At 32.2% G+C, this 17,690-nt stretch overlaps 2 protein-coding genes across 2 annotated transcripts; one reads left to right on the top strand and one right to left on the bottom strand.

The window, feature by feature from the left end:
- Positions 1-6,348: 6,348 nt before the first annotated feature.
- LOC112023490 (serine--tRNA ligase) lies at positions 6,349-10,314 on the top strand. Its single transcript, XM_024056089.1, has 9 exons — positions 6,349-6,490; positions 6,627-6,697; positions 7,341-7,502; positions 7,585-7,690; positions 8,345-8,538; positions 9,190-9,293; positions 9,403-9,586; positions 9,905-9,991; positions 10,150-10,314. The coding sequence occupies exons 1-9, from the start codon at positions 6,349-6,351 to the stop codon at positions 10,312-10,314; spliced, it is 1,215 nt and encodes a 404-aa protein (XP_023911857.1).
- A 1,265-nt stretch (positions 10,315-11,579) lies between these two features.
- On the bottom strand, positions 11,580-16,365 carry LOC112023484 (peroxisomal adenine nucleotide carrier 1). The gene is made up of 5 exons (XM_024056084.2): positions 15,973-16,365; positions 14,271-14,502; positions 12,838-12,984; positions 12,249-12,409; positions 11,580-12,079 (listed from the first exon to the last, which is right to left on the bottom strand). Exons 1-5 carry the CDS (start codon positions 16,113-16,115, stop codon positions 11,800-11,802), a joined length of 963 nt encoding a protein of 320 aa, XP_023911852.1. The 5' UTR covers positions 16,116-16,365; the 3' UTR covers positions 11,580-11,799.
- Positions 16,366-17,690: the final 1,325 nt, after the last annotated feature.

The following is a 17,690-nucleotide window of genomic DNA, read 5'->3' as shown; positions in this document are numbered from 1 at the left end:
TGAGAGAAAAAAATTAAAGTACCACCAAATGTTAGAAAAGTACGGTAAAATATGATATTATTACTGCCCAATGTGATAATAGAATTATCAAATGTGAGAAAAAAAATAAGGGAACCACCGAATGTGACAAAAGTACAGTCACATGTGATATTAGTACTGCACAATGTGAGGATGAAACCGTCAGATGTGAGAAAAAAATAAGGGAACAACCAGATGTGAGAAAAGAATTGTCACGTGTGATGTTGGAACTGCACAATGTGAGGATGCAACTGTTAAGTGTGAAAAAAAAATAAAATAAAGGAACCACCAAATGTGACAAAAGAACTGTCATATGTGATGTTGGAATCGCACAATATGAGAATGGAACCGTCAAGTGTGAGAAAAATGCAAGGGAACCATTCAATGTGACAAAAGAACTGTCATATGTGATGTTAGAACCGCACAATGTAAGGATGGAACCGTCAAATGTGAGGAAAAAAAAAGTAAGGGAACCACCAAATGTGAGAAAAAAACTGTCACATGTGATGTTAGAACTACACAATGTGAGGATGAAACCGTCAAATGTGAGAAAAAAGTAAGGGATCCATCAAATATGAGAAAAGAATTGACACATCTGATGTTGGAACTGCACAATGTGAGGATGAAACCATCAAGTGTGAGAAAAAAAGTAAGAGAACCACCCAATGTGAGAAAAGAACTGTCATATGTGATGTTGGAACCGCACAATGTGAGGATGGAACCGTCAGATGTGAGAAACAAAAAGTAAGGGAACCACCAAATGTGAGAAAAGAACTGTCACATTTGATATTGGAACTGCACAATGTAAGAATAGAACCGTCAAATGTGAGAAAAAGGTAAGGAAACCACCAAATGTGAGAAAAGAATTGTCACATGTGATATTGGAACTGCACAATGTAAGGATAGAACCGTCAAATATGAGAAAAAAGTAACCTATTGTAGCAGGTAACCTACTAGTGGGTACCGTATCCCCCCTTTTTTTGGGGGGTACCGTAGAATTACTCTAAAATGGTATACAAAAAATAGTACAGAAGATTTGGACTCAAAGAATAGAACCGTCTCCTCTTTCAAATTTTCAATAAATATAGATTCTTACTTGCTAGACCATCTAGAAGTGAAATATAACAACCAACACGTGTTCTATGACTGAAGAAAAATATACCTTGTTAAGTAACCTTAACCAGGAAGCACTCAACCCATAATGAGTCCAAGTCTTCTGTATCACTTTTTATGTACCACTTATATTCCACCAATCACTATTTGCTATGTTTTCATTTTACTTTCTTTATAAAAGAACTGAAGTTTAAAATGGAAAGTAAAATGGAAATATGGCAAGTAGTAATTGGTGGAACATAAAGTGGTACACAAAAAGTGGTACAAAAGATTTGAACTCCTATTCTTTGAGTCCAAATCTTCTGTCCCACTTTTCCTGCTCCACTCTATACTCTACCAATAAATACTTACTACGTGTTCACCAAATTAATTAAATATTATCATTATTGACTTATTAATCCTCCAGTTATTAATTAATAGTATCACGTGGCAAGTATTTATTGGTGGAGTATAGAGTGGAACAGGAAAAGTGAGACAGAAGATTTGGATTCCTATTCTTTTTGCTAAAAGACGTGTCTGCTTCTGGATGACAAATTTGAAGTCTTGGTCTTTTTAATTAAGGGAACAATGTACGGCATGTAGCACTCTTTACACGGCAACCATGAAATGCAAACTTAGCAAACAGGATTAGCCGGGTCAGGTTATAAGTAACATGAATTTTTTCACATGTAAAATAAATAAAAGCAGAAAAAATACTAGACGCCAAAAATAACAAAATACTCAAAAATAAAAGTTAAATAATACAAATATTCTCAAAGTTCACTACTAATATTATCATCATAAAAGAAAAAAAAACACTAAATATCAAGTAAAGAATACGTCTTAAGTGCACCTATAGCTAAAGAAGAATAAATAAATATTTAATATGAATTGTACTCCAATCTGTTCAATGTTAATAGTAGATCAAGCGCTAGAAATATTCATATTCATATTTGAAATTTACTATTTGCCAAATAAATTTTCCAACACCATTTACCCATAGCCCTACATATCCCATTATCCTTAAAAAAAAGTTTAAAAAATTACTTCAGGTTGGGTTGGGTCAACCCGGGTTTACTCCAAGTTAAAAATCTAATTTATCAGGTCTAATGAAATGTTTGACAAGTCTTAGTGCTCACTACATAGTTATTCATATTTAAAATTTTCTATATAAAATTTCCCACATCATTTATCCATAGCCCTTCTTATGCTATTCACAAATATGTTATTCAAAAATATTTTGCTGATCTTAAGCTTTTCTAAAGTCCAACAAGAGACCCATATAGTGAGTTTTGAACTATCAGAAGAAGTATCACATAAATGCTGCCTCACTTATTTCCATCCTTTTGACTTTAAATCTGTGGCTTTCAATGTGTTGTTCACTGATGAAGCATAATTGAGATTATATAACCAAATTTTTTTTTGGTTTTTTATGTATTTTTTTTAAAGTAATTTTTGTACATGAACCACCAAACTCTCTTTAACCCTTTTTGACAAATAAAAAAGCTTGCAATAATTAAAATTATTCTTTTGAATGTAACTCATCTTTCTTTTTTATTCATCTATTGTTTAGTAATATATATTTTGTTTTGTTTCAATAATTTCTAAGCAGTGAATTATCTGATTCTTTAATATTTTTTGGTCTTTTAGAAGTTTTAATATCTGAATTTTTGAGTTATTTTTTTGTTAGATTTTTGAGTTATTTTTTTGCAATATCTGAAATTGTCTAACAAATTTTTTGTAAGCCATTGTAACATAAATTGAAGTCATACAAAAGCAAATCATGCAATGGTGTAGTTTCTTAATCAATTTAAGATTTTATGAAATTATTTTTTGTTGACCTCTTTAGAACTTACCACATCATTATCATTTTTACCTTCCCTCTCTCATACGTTTTTTTTTTCTTTTTTTGGTTGCTCCTCTCTCTTCCTTTTCTTTGCTCATCTCAACCAAACCCTACAATTCAACTCATACAAATCTGATTCTCATTGCCTGGATAAGTAGTGCTCAATGAGAAAGAGCCAAATTTTAACCTTTGGAGACAGAAAAATATTGAAGAGGTAAGTGTAAGGAAACTTATTTGGTTTTTAGTTTATTAATTAATAATTAATTGGTTTTTAAGTATTGTCCCACCTCAAATCCTAAACATAAGACTGTTCCCTTCTCTTCCTTGCTCCATGATAATCCCTGCATTCCAACCAACACTCCCAAATCAATGCTTTGCCCATTAGGCTTGACGGGAGGCCTAGGACAAGGATTGTGGTGCTAAGGTGGTGTTTTTACAAATCTAAATTTACAACTAACAAACCCTAATCTTGGTATGTCCCTTTTTTCATCTAAGTTTTTCGAATACTTCTTGTTTTTGCTTAATAGTTTTTCGCTTGTATTTTTATTTGTTATTATTATTATTATTTTATATTTGTACCTGATACAATTTCACAATCTCATATCAAATGACTTCCCAAGTCCTAGACTAACATTAAAATCCCACGACAGATAAAACACTTAGATAATGTCGATGTTTGTCTTATCTCTGTGAGGTTACAATCTGGCTGCGATATAGGAACAAGGGTAATCATAAACCTATTGAAGTTAGGGCAAATAGGAAGTATATCTCCAATCTTCTTTTACAAAATAGGATAATATAGAGCATAAGATACATTGAAGAATTGAGAATAAATAGTATAAATTGATTGAACACATCTCCATACAAAGAGAACACTTGACGGCTTTCATTATTTTATTTTATTTTATAATTTCTTTAATTAGACTGCAATAGTAAAATCTAGAGATACTCACGTTGGGATTAGGTTTTAGAAAACATAAGTTTTGGTAGTCCCACAATGTTATACATCATTTTTTTATTAATTTATTTATTAAATCGATTACTACTCTTCAAACTGAAGAGTTTTAAATCAACTATTAGGGCATGTTTGGTAGACTATAATAGACACTGTAATATAATAGATATTCTTATAGCATAACTATTCAGTTGTTTGGTTATATTTTTATTACAATAAATAGTTATTCCTTATGAATAGCTATTATTCAAAATGAGGAATAACTATTCCTTACCAAAAGTACTGAATATCTATTCCTTGACCTTATATAATAACTTTTTAAAAAAATTTCCTAAAAAGCCACTAGTTGCCACATCTTGAAGAGGAAAGAAAATAAATTTTCCTTCTTGTTAATTATTAGCTCTATTTTGAACACCCTAAAATAAGTGTATTTTAGGAAATTTGACTTAAAAATGATTTAATTACACCACATTTTTATACTCTACTAAATTGTGGATGCATATTCAAGATTCTATTCCTAAATAGTCACTAAACTAATGAATAATAATATTTATTACATTCCAATTTAATGTATTCCTTGTAATACTTATTCTGATTCTCATGTAATAATCATTACAGTGTACCAAACGTGTCCTTACTCAATGACATAGAGTTCCAAACTGACTACTACTTAGTAACATGGAAAGTTTTAAACCAACTATTACTCAACAACATGGAGAATTTTAAACATCAGCACAATATTTAATTAAAATTATCTTTTTATTTAAATAAAATTATTTTTGTTTAGTCCAAACTTAACTAGGATTAAAAATCTATCTTTCTAACAAGTCGAACTTAAACTCAAACTCAAACTCATCATTATCATTAATATTTAAATAAAATTATCATTTTATCTATATTCTATATATATATATAACCAAAACTTCTGAAACTCTCACAATTTTCCACATCATCATTTAATTTATAATTTTTTTTAATTTTTAAAACTAAATAGTGAGAGAGTCCTAATAGGAGTCTCTCTCTCTTTTTTCCTTAATCCTAAAGTTTTTTTTTTTTTTTTTTACGTGAGTCTTTTTTTTTTTTTTGAAACCTAAAGTGAGTCCTTTTTTTAAAAAAAAAAATTTAACGTGTGGTCTTTTTAAAACTAAATAGTGAGAGAGTCCTAACAAAAATCTCTCTCTTTTTTGCTTCATCCTAAAGTTTTTTTTACATGAGTCTTTCTTTCTTTCTTTTTTTCTTTTTTGAAACCTAAAGTGAGTCCTTTAATATATATATATATATATATATATAAAACGTGAGGTCTAATTAAAAAAAATTATAAATATTTTTTTAATCTTAATTCTAACATAGGTATCTCAAAATGTCAAAAATTTTGGTTTATATTATATATAGATAATAAAAATGATGTAGCAAGCTCTAAGGATATGAGAATGCAATTTGTAGATCTACTATCAAGATAATATAGATTAGATTAGTGGTGGGTAGTAGATTTAATTGCAGTTGAGTATTATGTGAAGTCATCACCATAGAATAACCAATGCCAGAATGTATTATGTGGAACCAATGATATGAAGAAAAAAAAAAGAATTTTTCTAAACCATTATATTGAACAAAAAATTACTTATTTTCATACATTTTCAAGTTATACATTTTTTTAAGTTAAGTTATAAACCTTTAAACAAAATAAGTACTTTTAATTTTTATTTAACTTTTTTTTTTTTTTTTTTTTTAATGTAAGAAGCTAAGAGGTAATGGATGTCACTAAAATATCTTGATTTTTTATTCTCATATACATCTTTGTTTTGTTGGATGAATACTTTGTGTTATAGAATGTTATTTTTATATTACTTTATTTGCGTATTTTTCCGAAAAACCTTGGTGAAACTTAGAATTTTTTTTTTGTCAATATTGTTGTTGTATTTTGTTGTTCCATATTTTATAAAAGTTTAAATATGATAGAAATATAAATAGTGCACCTTTGTTTCATCTTTATATATATATATATATACACACACATACAATTTGTTTTTTTTTTTTTCTTTTTCAAAATATGTGTATCTTTATTTCATATAATAAAATTTTTTTTTTTGAGAGAGTTTCAACCTATGGCCTCCGCTCCTGATAATTGCTCTTTATTATCAGACCAAGACACCAATCAGTTTTTGGTGTAGGCAGGGATTGAACCCCAGATTTCTTGTACAACCATCAGAGACTTTATCAGTTGAGCTAACTGAAACCCACATATAATAAATTTTCATTTTTAACTAATAATGTATAAACTATACTTTCATAAGATTTTATCCATTGCACACTAGTTATTATACTATTTCGGAGCAGTAAGTAGTTTCAAACCATCAATCTCTTTTCATCGTTGTTTAATTTCATCTGGGCAGTTCCTTAATTGGTCTGTGTCTGTCTGTTACGTAACACAGTAAACATGTTGGACCACAACCTCTTCAGGGAAGACAGGGACGACATCAACAACAACCCTAATCTTGTACGTGAATCTCAGCGCCCTCGATATGCTGATGTTGATATCGTTGATCAAATCATTCACCTTGATAAACAACGGAGACAATGTATATGTTTCTTAATTTGTCTCACTTTTTGTTCTACTTGTTTTTTTTTTTTTTTTGGAGAAAAAAATACGTAGTTTTAACTGATGCATGCACATGCTAGAGTAGTGTTTTTGAGTTTTGTACTTTTTGTGGTCAGGTCAATATGAGCTTGATAATCTGCGCCAAGAGTTCAATAAGATTAACAAGGAAATTGCCCGCCTTAAAATAGTAAGCACAGATTTTCTGAGTTTTATTTTTGGATTCGTTTTTGCAGTTCTATTTGGATTTTCAAGCTTTTTCTTTTGTTGTTAATGGCTTTCTAGGACTGTTATTTTTCAACTTGAATAGAATTTTTGTTATATAGCTGATTGAAAATTTATACCAACCCTAATTAGTCTTGTTGAAATTAGAGTGAGAAAAGTAAGTTGTAAGAATAAGAGCGGAAGCAATGAGAGAGAAGAAGAACACGAAAGTTACGTATTCAGCCTATGTCCATGGTGTAAATCTTAGCGGCTACATTGTTATTATATGATGAAGTTTATATAGACCCCAAAAATCTAGGGTTAGCCCTAGATGGGCTTTACATTAAGTTAGACCACTTGGGCCAATACACAATAACCATAGTAATATTATCTCAGCAAACTAGTCTATCGAAAATCTATAAGATTGTAACTGATTTCAAAATTTTAGAACTAAGGCTTGATTGTTATTGTTGCTAATTGAAAATTTATGCCCTTTCAAAGACCCTAGTTAGTACTCTTTATCCTGCCTTGTGTTCGTTATGTTTCTACATATATATATATGTCCATAACCAATTCCCATTATTTCTAGTTTTCTGGTGTGAAATTGAGTATCTCATCTAATTCAAAAGGCAGGAGAAGATGCAACTGAAACGATAAAGAATACAAAAGAGAACAAGAAATTGACAGCGAAGAAAGAAGCTCAATTTCAGGAACTTAAAGATGAATTGTACAGAAAATTGGGGACAGTTGGAAACCTTGTCCATGCCTCGGTTCCCATTTCCAATGATGAGGTACATGACTAGTTACAGCTTGCTTCTTTACCATACTAACAATACATATATTATTTTTCTTAGGATTTTGTTCTTGTTGCAGGCAAATAATGCTGTAATTCGGTGTTGGGGGGAGAAACGAATGGAACCAAATCTAAGGAACCATGTTGAGCTTATGGAGTTGACTGGAATTGCAGATACTAGAAAAGGTACATGATATGAACTTGAAGTCTCTGACTCATTTTTTTCTTCCATTTTTTTAGAAGCTTATTATTGTTGAATTAGATTCATCTTGCTCTCTTTATAAATAAAGGATTGTGTCTAATACAGTCAATATTTCTTGCACCAAGGTGATATCAAATATAATTAGCTCAATCCTATTGAATATAATTGATGATGTTGGATACTGGTGTTTATTTTCCCCGTTGCTCTTTCCCCGCAAAGCATCATGACTTCTAGCACAGATTCGTTTTGCCTTTTTGATTTTGGATGCAGTACTACATTTCACTAATGGCTTCATTTTCAGTTTTATCAGTTTTAGACTTGGGAAAGATGGAGACTAGTATGAATATCTTTAAAGAAAAAATTCCTTTCAGTTTTAGTACATATCATTATCCAATTAAATTAAACATCATTTAATTTTCAATTTTTATCACCTTTAGCTTTTGTCCAGCGAATTGAAAGGTTTTGTCTAAATATAATGGTTAACAAAATGGTAGGTCTCATGTCACTATCCATAGTAATCATCATATCCTGTTGTATAAGTGGTTCTACAATATAGATACTTTATCAAGTCAGTGATGCATTTTATGGGTATTATATGCTTCATTTAATATCTATTGATTCACATGCACTTTGTGTAGGTCGTAATGTAGCTGGAGGCAGAGGTTACTTCTTGAAAGGAATGGGAGTACTTCTAAATCAGGCTTTAATAAACTTTGGTTTGTCATTGCTAAGAAGAAGAGGTTATACATTAATGCAGACTCCTTCCTTAATGAGAAAAGACGTTATGATTAAGTGCGCTCAACTATCTCAATTTGATGAAGAGCTTTACAAGGTACTAATTGCAACATTCTGTAGATCCTGTTGAGGCTAATGTTATTTTGATTAAGAAATACAAGTGCTTCATGTTAACAAAGGCCCCTAATACTACTGGAACCTGGTGGGGCTGAGGTTAAGCTATGGTTGAACCTACCTGAGGGAGAACCTATGATAACCCTCCCCCGTCTAGGCTTCTCAATCATTGGTTCCTCAGCAGGGAGGTACTGCTGTGGTTACACCCAATCAGGGTCTTCCAAATACTGGTGGCCCCTACCCCTTTTTAATTTAGGAAAAAAAAAAAAGAAAAAAGAAAAAAGGCCCTAGTATATTTCATGCTCAAGGCATGTTGGATGTTGAAATATTATTCAAAAATTGGTTTAACAAATTACTTGATTAACTGCAACTTGCCTAAGCGCCCTACTGCATGGATCCGTAGTGCTTTGGCATAAAAACATAAAATGTTCAATTACTCCTATGGCTCTACCAACCTGACCTGGATGACACAAACTGTTACTAATATTGGTTCATAAGTTCATTTGTTGTCTAAATAAATCATACCTCTTCAGGGCATTAACTCTGTTAAAGCCCATTATATCAATTTCTAAGTTTTCAACCATTCTTCCTACTCAATATTTTGTTTCCTTTGGGACAAATTAATTTTTCACAGGTCACTGGTGAGGGAGATGAAAAGTATCTGATTGCAACATCTGAGCAACCATTGTGTTCTTATCACCAAGGTGAATGGATTAATCCCAAGCAATTGCCCTTAAGGTAAGAAGAATGTATCAATTTTTTTTTAAGAAGAATATATCATTGCTGTCATGTTTCGTCCAATATTTTTAGTTATTCCTACTTCTTGATACACAATGTGGTTTCACAGATATGCAGGATATTCATCTTGTTTCCGAAAAGAAGCTGGTTCACATGGTAAGGATACTCTAGGTATTTTCCGAGTTCATCAATTTGAGAAGGTGGAGCAATTTTGCATTACCAGCCCAAATGGTAATGAGTCTTGGGAAATGCATGAGGAAATGATCACAAATTCTGAGGATTTCTACCAGGAGGTATGCCAAAAACTTGCAAAAAAAAAAAGTGCATTTATCTTGTTTGCTTGCTTTTTATAGTTACTGCAATACATAGTTCAACTCCTCATTGTAACTGACATGAAATGCTCTTTTGGAAACATAATCACCATCATGATGTCTCTAATTCAAAAAGTGTTTGTGCCTCATCAGTTGTTGCAATGGGCAGCTAGAATATTACAGTTGTGAAGAATAGCATTCTCTTAATCTGTTATTGTTCATTTATTCTTCTAGTGAATGAAGCAACATTCCTTTCCAGAAAGAAGAAAGAAAAATAATTTACCTACTCTTTGTTTGCAGCTAAAGATCCCCTATCAAACTGTTGCCTGTTCGAACTGCACTGACTACCAGTCCAGGAGACTAGAAATTCGTTATGGGTTGAACAAGGTAGGTCCTGATTACTTAACACTGCATTTTATTCTCATTAAATATAAATTTTAGATCAACTTGCTGCTTGTTTTTATTAATAATTTGTGCTTTGAATGAATGTTCTACTGCTGTATAGTATTTTTTAGCTTATTGTGTCAATCGAATTTTGGTCACAGAATGATGAACAGGCAAAGCAATATGTTCACATGTTGAACTCTACCCTCGTAGCAACCGAGAGGACCATTTGTTGCATCCTTGAAAATTACCAGAAGGAAAATGGTGTTGAGATCCCAGAAGCTTTACTACCCTATATGGATGGTGTCACTTTCCTTCCTTTTTGAGAGCAGCGCTACCCCTGCAGCTTGAGGGAGGATGTTATGAGCCTCGTAATGCATACAACAATAACAATGATGTAGGACAAAATATGGGGTTTAAGTTTTATCGTTATAAATTTTGTATTTTTATGTAATTTTCGTTATTTCAACTTTTAGGGTTTTGTTTCCTTGATTTTAGGTGTTTTTAAGGCTTTCATAATCAAATTAGAGTCCTGTTAATATTATAGTAGGACATCAATTAAGATTCATTTAGTTTTGACTTGCAAAATAAGTTTTCCTACAAGATTTATTACGAATTTAACAATTTATGTTCAATAAATTTGTGGCTTTATTATTTATGGTGAATTCCAATGTTCTCCTTGTGGATTCAAAAAACCCCTCACGAACTTAAGGGTTTCGTTAAGCTAGAACAAGATCTAGCCTCACTCGCGTTTCTGTTTTGCTCTCAATTGGTATAAGAGCTTTTCAGTATCTTGATATCTAGTCTATTGCGTTTCCATTCTAAGTCAAACAATCAAGCCTCAGTCCCAAATTTTTTGAGATTGAATAGGATTGATCATATCTTAGCCTAGTAATTTATATTTGTGAAAAATATCTTAAAAGCTAAAACTGTTTTGATTTGTTAGTTTGGGTATATAAATATGAGTCAAGCAAGCCTAAGTTGTCTGTGTATGCGTGCAGCCGCCCTGTGAAATGTATCTGTGTAATGTGTATGTAGAGAAAGTGTGTATCCAAGAGTAGCTATCTTAGTGAGGTTAATATGTGAAATACTTGAATCATACTTGCGCATTTGTATAACAGTATATTATAATCAAGTGAATGCTTTATTTTGTAAATTGTACTAAAAGTGAATCATTAACTTATTTTTCTTTCTAATCAATCGAAACAATATCCTACATGCGTTGTTAAGAAAAGCTTTCCACCTTAAACTAGAAACTGAAACACAGCAAGAATATTGGGAAGTATTGGCTACGATTCCTCATTATGTAAACCCTGCTAATATTCTCCCATCTAAACCCCGAACTTTTGAGAATTCTGTGTTTCCTTCTGAACAATCAATAGAAAATGCAAAAGTTTTAATCATCCTCATATTTCTATTCCTCTCATCCCAGCCATATACACACATTTGCGAAGGCAGTTTTAACTCCCAAGAAGATGCCAAAACTAAAAAAAATAAAAAACCTTACATCAAGTTGAGAAATATCCCCATATATTCATAATCTATGTGCTAGCTAAGGAAATTGCATGAATATTTTATTTCGATTAAGACAGACATCAAACGTGAAAATATTTATTGAATGACTATTAGAAGAGAAAAAGAAGATTTCCTTGTTCTACAAATTTGAATTCTCCTTTTGAGATACACAACCTGGTCTACACAAATGTTTATTGGATGCTGCTGCATAATTCCTCCTCCAAGGTGGACAAATCCTATGGAGCCTCTTCATTAATGAGGTTTCCACGCTTATAGCACTCACTCTCATCACTAATTCAAGTGTCTTTTAGTTTGGGGCGGGTGACAAACAGATACTTTCTCAGCGCAAGCATTAGGACCCATGTCGTCTTTGTAATCTTCTCCTTTATCATCAAATGCAATGCTGAGCTTAGCACAGTCTTCAGTATTTGGGCCTGTAATCCTTTGAAGAAACCCAGTAGGCCCTCTCTTTTCCAAATGGCGTAGACTGCACCTGAAACTGTCTTCTGGGCTTTTTGTTCAGCTTCTTGGTTCCCATCTTCATCTGACTCTGCAGCCTGAATCATGACTTTACACCTGTTGACAATGAACTAAAATCTTTTAATGAAGTTGTGAAGAGGCCTATGAATAAGGGCAATGCATATTTTTTTAAGATATCTGCATGTTTTGATGGAAACTTGCAGAAAAGATGAGTTTGTGAATTAAACCATGTAATGCACGAGGAATGATTGGATTGACTGCCCACCTGATAGCTGGGTAAGTCAAGCAGGTAGCAACACACTTTGAAACTGCACCTAACACAAAAGCATTAAAAGCAGAAAGAGCTTTCGGGGATGACTCTGTAGCTGCTTGTTTGCTCAGCTTCCCCTTCAATAGCCTCTCTTTTAGCTGATCAAAAACGGTGTACTGTACAAAACATGTTCTAGTTTTAGCTTTATTTGTCTTCAAACTTTTTTTTTCAATTCTAAAATGTAGCTGATTTGTCTTTTCTTGCAGCTTGAATCTACTACTTTAAGCAATCACACAAAGGGAAAGTGAATATTCCAAGTTGTAAAAAGACCATAAATAGGAGTCACCATCTTCAATGGAACATATGGCTATGGCTACAATGAGGTGTCATGGTCCACTCCAATTTTTTCAGAAAAAAAAAAATAATAATAAAATTCATATTTGTCTAAACATAACCTCAAGAAGCTGAAATGGAACTAGTGAAATCAAACCCACTTTCTACCCCAAAAAAAAAAAAAAAAAAAAAAAAAAAAAAAAGGAAATCAAACCTACTCTATATGTGAGACATTAATACAATCTGTGTACTGAACTGCAAACTTGTGTACCTGGATAGATGGGTTTGTTGTCAAAAGAAGAGATATGCCAAGACCATCAAATGCCTCAGTCCAAGTACCTTCTGAGAGGCTCTTCCAAAGTCCTTTTGATTTCCCAAACTCACTTGTCTGCATCCTTGAGGATGCTGTATCCAAGGGCTGTAAGGTAAAACCGGAGATTAGAACATCTAAACATTGAGGATTGAAACTACAAAGTGGTCTATTTTGTCATTAACAGCATTTTCTTTTTCTTAAATTTGGTTAAGTGATCACAAATTGGACTATTTTCTTATTAACTGCATATGAGAGTGGTCATTAAATTAAATATGTAAAATCACCTTTAGGATTTCAGGGTATGGCATACTTTCAAATTCTTACTATCAATATTGTCATGCCTCATTCTTATAGTGACTATTTCTGCAAGTCCTTTTCTTGATACTCCCCTAGACAGTACATTCAACCACTGAATATTAAAGAAAATAAAAAATATATATTTTAATAGTGTTTAAATGGCATGACAAGAATAGAGCCCCAACATTTTTTTTTAATAACTAAAAAACATTCATTAGAAGAAAAGTGCAAAGGTGCGTAACCCTAGAACATAGGATGCATACAAAAGGAGAAGCCCAAAACAAGAACTAAACAAATGTTATCAGAAGCTCAAAGAATCCACAAACTCTAGGAAATCCATGGTAGAGAAAGTGTGAGAAGTAGAAGTCCGGATGTATAGAGTCCTCCAAAATAAAAAACTTCAACTTTAGTGTGTGTAACTCTTTCCCCTCAAAGCAACAGACATTTCTTTGTCTTCACAAGCAACATATTAAGCACAAAAGAACAGGTTTCAAAATCTAGCTATTGTCTCTCTTGCCAAAGCGACCTTTCCAACAATACAACAAATGCAACATAGAATAGACATTACCCAATAAACACCAAATAGACAGAAAACCAATGCCTATAACTCCCAAGACACTGCACAAAAATGTAGGAAAAGGTGAGCCACACTCTATCTATGGCTCTTACACATAAAACACCTATCCATAATAATCACAATTTCCTTCCTTAGCAATATCTTATCCAATATCACACACCACAAGAAAAATGCCACACTAAGTAGTACGCAAACTTTCCAACTCCTCTACCATGGGAAAGAATTCCCTCTTCTCAACACCATGTAATAATAGCTCTTCACTTGAAAGCGCTGGGATGTCAAAGGGATCCATTCCATTTGATCCACCTCCCCACAATTAATCTCTGTGGCATATATGTCATGCAATAGAATAGAGCCCCAACATGCACACCATCATTTATCTACAAGGGCATTAATCTAACCCCCTTTGACAGCTCAAGCACCATGTAATTTGTAAGAACCCAAGACAGACAAAATCAAGAAAACAGAACAAAAAAATGTTCCCTTCACAAGAAAAACTAGTCAATGTATAACTCACCTGTGTGACTATGACTGTACACGCCCCGGCGGCGGCAGCAACAATCAAGTTTGCTCTTGTTCCTATGGTTTTGTTTCCACTTTTCTCCAAGTACAGCCTTTTGAAGAAGCTGTATCCATAGAAGTAGACAAACTGTGAAATAAAGGACTGAAGGTTCTTTGTCCCAAGGCCCTGGTACAATGAGAGCACCTGACGGGTAGAAATTGCTTCCCATAAAACATCAGAAATATTCCTGCACAAGCCAGAGCAATTAAATTCTGCATCACATAAGGCAGTATTTTTTATTTTTCAGTCATAACCGATTAGGCATAGAACAAGGGTCACTGATTACACTGTTGAAAAAATCAAATTTAGAATACAGTAATTCATATATGAAGCATTGCATGAAGAATTCATTGTAAAAACACCTACGCAGAGTCAGCTATCCTTCTTTTCTATTGATTAAAAACTGAAGCTACTTTAGATGACGAGTGCAATCGATTCTATTAATGCAATTGTCCATGATTGATATCGAATATGTTTATCCCAATATAAAATTGTGGGAGATAATCAGCACTAAAAAAAGGACTGAAAAGGAAAACATCAAATATTACCAAATAATCATGTAAAAGAACTCAAAGCATCATATGTTTCATTCTAAATATACTTGGATTAGCTTTTGCTAAGCAAAGAAGGAGATGAATGGATAGGGATTATAGTTTTTAGTCCCAACCCTCCACAAAAGGAGTACTTTAACCTAGCTTAGGGACTAATAAGCAAACACCCTACTCACTACTTATCGAGTCATACAATAACAACCCTTTCGTTTACTGGATACAATAAGGTTCTATTAGATTGTTAAGAGAGGAAATTAGTGGATTACGGAAATCTTCCAATAAATCAATCTAATTTGAAATTGATTAAAGATTCCAAATTTAATTTTCTCCTATCTACTGCAACTTAATACAGAAGTATGCAATGCCATGGACTTCTTCAACCCACCAAACTCCTCCCACCCTCTCTCCTTAACCCTCCCACAAATATATACTTAATTAATTAAAGGGAGATTATAATAACAGTTCTGATGATAAGAAACAAACGAAATCCTCAGTCCTTCTCATTAAAATGTATCAATAGCCCTGAAGTTACAACATACTATTCTCTAAACCCAAGATAATCCCACTCCAAAAACTACAACAACATTCATAGTAGGAAGCATATTGATCAGGGTAACACTAATTTTTTTTTGATAAATAAAAAAAAATAAAAAATAAAAAAATTAGAACTTTTCAAAGCATCATCAATCCAAATTAGATTAGTACTCTTCGATTTCTCAACAATAACTCATGGTGATCACTGCAGTGCAATAACATCTGTGCTCTCCCAATTCGAATCTTATCTAGATTTAGTCAACATAATCACCATGTCCTATAAATGTTTTAACCATAGTCTTACAACATCATAACTTATGAATACAAAGTTTTAACTTTTAAATTCATAGCAATCAAACCGTGCTTGCAATATCCCATCTTATGAACATAAACAGATATTAATGAACAAAGTTTTAAACTTTGAGAGCTAAGAATTTTGAAACTCAACACCCCTCCTGATGTTTCATCCGAAAACCCAGTTTCAAATCCAACTCATTAAGTAAAAAAATCTAAACTTTGACAAAGATAGATATGTGGGGCCCAGAGGTTAACAAGAAGGGAAAAAGTTTAACCTGTACTTTTGCTGATGTTGAATTCGAACTTCAGCTTGATATTTGGTCTTACAGGTATCAAGAGGGTACAAGATGGTGGTGCTAACAAGAGCTCCAACGGCCCCTGAAGTGGCCTCTGACAAAGATTCGAGGTCAATGCCCATTTTTAAAGGCTTTATTCAAAGAAAAACGAATTGGGTGTCAGACAGATGAAAAGGAAAGGCTAGGAGATTGAGGATGCTGCTGAAGCATCCATGGATTTTGGAAATGGGTATTGCTTTAATGCGGTATGGTTGTTAAGACTTGAGAAGAAGAACAGTAATTATGGTCTAGAGAGAGAGTCCAGAGAGAAGGTAGTGAACTAAGTGATACGGTGGCATACGGAACAGGTTTGTTTCACTTTCACACAGTTGGGTGTGTTATTGGGATTCGGAAACTTTAACGTATAGGCCTCCTCTCGGTGGCCCCCTCACTTCACTTGACTTATTGACATTGTCTGTATTACTATTTTTCAAGGTCTAATTGATGAGACAGAAGATTTGGACTTATTTTTCAAGGGTTTTACTAATATGCCCAAACTATTTCAGAAAACTTTTTATTATACACTTTCAACATCTACTTTCTTTAATAAAAAAAAAAAAAGTTACATCAACTTTCTCAAAAAATTAAAAAAAAAAATTGTTACATCCCCCATTCCTCTTCTTGGTCATCATTGTAGTATTATTTTTTTTTAATTACTCTCTTTACGTACAAAGAGCCGACACTCCATTTTAAATTTAAATAGAAAAACTTTTTTTTTTGAGTTTTGAAAAAAAAAAAAAAAAACTTCTCCCTTGTGCTTATATTATTAATAGAATATTATAAATTTTTATAATATTTTATTTAACAAAGTTTAATCATGATTAATAAAAACATAACTCATAAATTTATAATTAAAATGCAAAGTTTATGAAAAATCTCTCCTCAGCCGGTTGAAAAAAGAAAATGAAAAATCAAAATCATTTTGAATAATTTAAAAATACACTTTAATTGAAAATTCAAAACAATGAATTTTAATTATGAAATGGAGAATAATTTTGAAGACTTGTTGTTGAGCAAAAAGCACAATATTTTTATTATCAATTTAACAAAGTTTGGTCGTTAATGAGAGAAAGTGTTTTTTTTTCCCCCAAAGTTTGGGATGGAGTGTCATTTCCTCAAATCTCAAGGGAAGAGACTGTAATTACCTTTTTTTTCTTTTATTCTATTACAATATCAATTTTTTATATCGTTTTTTAATATAAAATTTAATAATTATGATTATTATTAATAAGCATTTATTATAATTGTGTTTGTATGTGAAACTATATATTCAAACATTAAACATTTGTTAGATTGTATTTGTATAAAGAATTATATATTGTACTTTAAAAAAATAAATGATGTCCCAAGATTCTAATGGAGGGTCTTAATATAAAATAGAATTAAAATTAATAAAAAATATTATAATAATGACATGTAAAATTATGAGGTTTCAAAAACTTGTATGAAATTATATATTCTACTTATCTCTCATTCTATCTTTCTTTTGCCAAGTGTTGATCGACCTCTTTGCCCACACACACCACATTCACCACCTACATATTGGTCGAATCTACCTACATGACATAGCCTAAATACTTAGAGATAGCATGATTTCTTTTTCTTTCTTCAATGAGGACCCTTATTGGGTCTATTGTAATTTTCTTTGTTCACCTTGA

This window comes from Quercus suber, unplaced genomic scaffold, assembly GCF_002906115.3.
Source record: "Quercus suber isolate HL8 unplaced genomic scaffold, Cork oak 2.0 scaffold_7, whole genome shotgun sequence".
Classification (NCBI taxonomy): Eukaryota; Viridiplantae; Streptophyta; class Magnoliopsida; order Fagales; family Fagaceae; genus Quercus; species Quercus suber.
The sequence above is the reverse complement of the archived record's forward strand: the minus strand, read 5'-3'. Positions and strand labels throughout refer to the sequence as shown.

Excerpts from the sequence above, each read along its gene's own strand:
- LOC112023490 (XM_024056089.1), top strand. The coding sequence starts at position 6,349 with ATGTTGGACCACAACCTCTTCAGGGAAGACAGGGACGACATCAACAAC. Across the intron at positions 7,691-8,344 it reads AATTGCAGATACTAGAAAAG|GTCGTAATGTAGCTGGAGGC; the intron begins GTACATGATATG and ends CACTTTGTGTAG. Across the intron at positions 8,539-9,189 it reads TTGATGAAGAGCTTTACAAG|GTCACTGGTGAGGGAGATGA; the intron begins GTACTAATTGCA and ends AATTTTTCACAG.
- LOC112023484 (XM_024056084.2), bottom strand. The coding sequence starts at position 16,115 with ATGGGCATTGACCTCGAATCTTTGTCAGAGGCCACTTCAGGGGCCGTT. Across the intron at positions 14,503-15,972 it reads CAACATCAGCAAAAGTACAG|GAATATTTCTGATGTTTTAT; the intron begins GTTAAACTTTTT and ends TGGCTTGTGCAG. Across the intron at positions 12,410-12,837 it reads CAACAAACCCATCTATCCAG|TACACCGTTTTTGATCAGCT; the intron begins GTACACAAGTTT and ends TGTTTTGTACAG.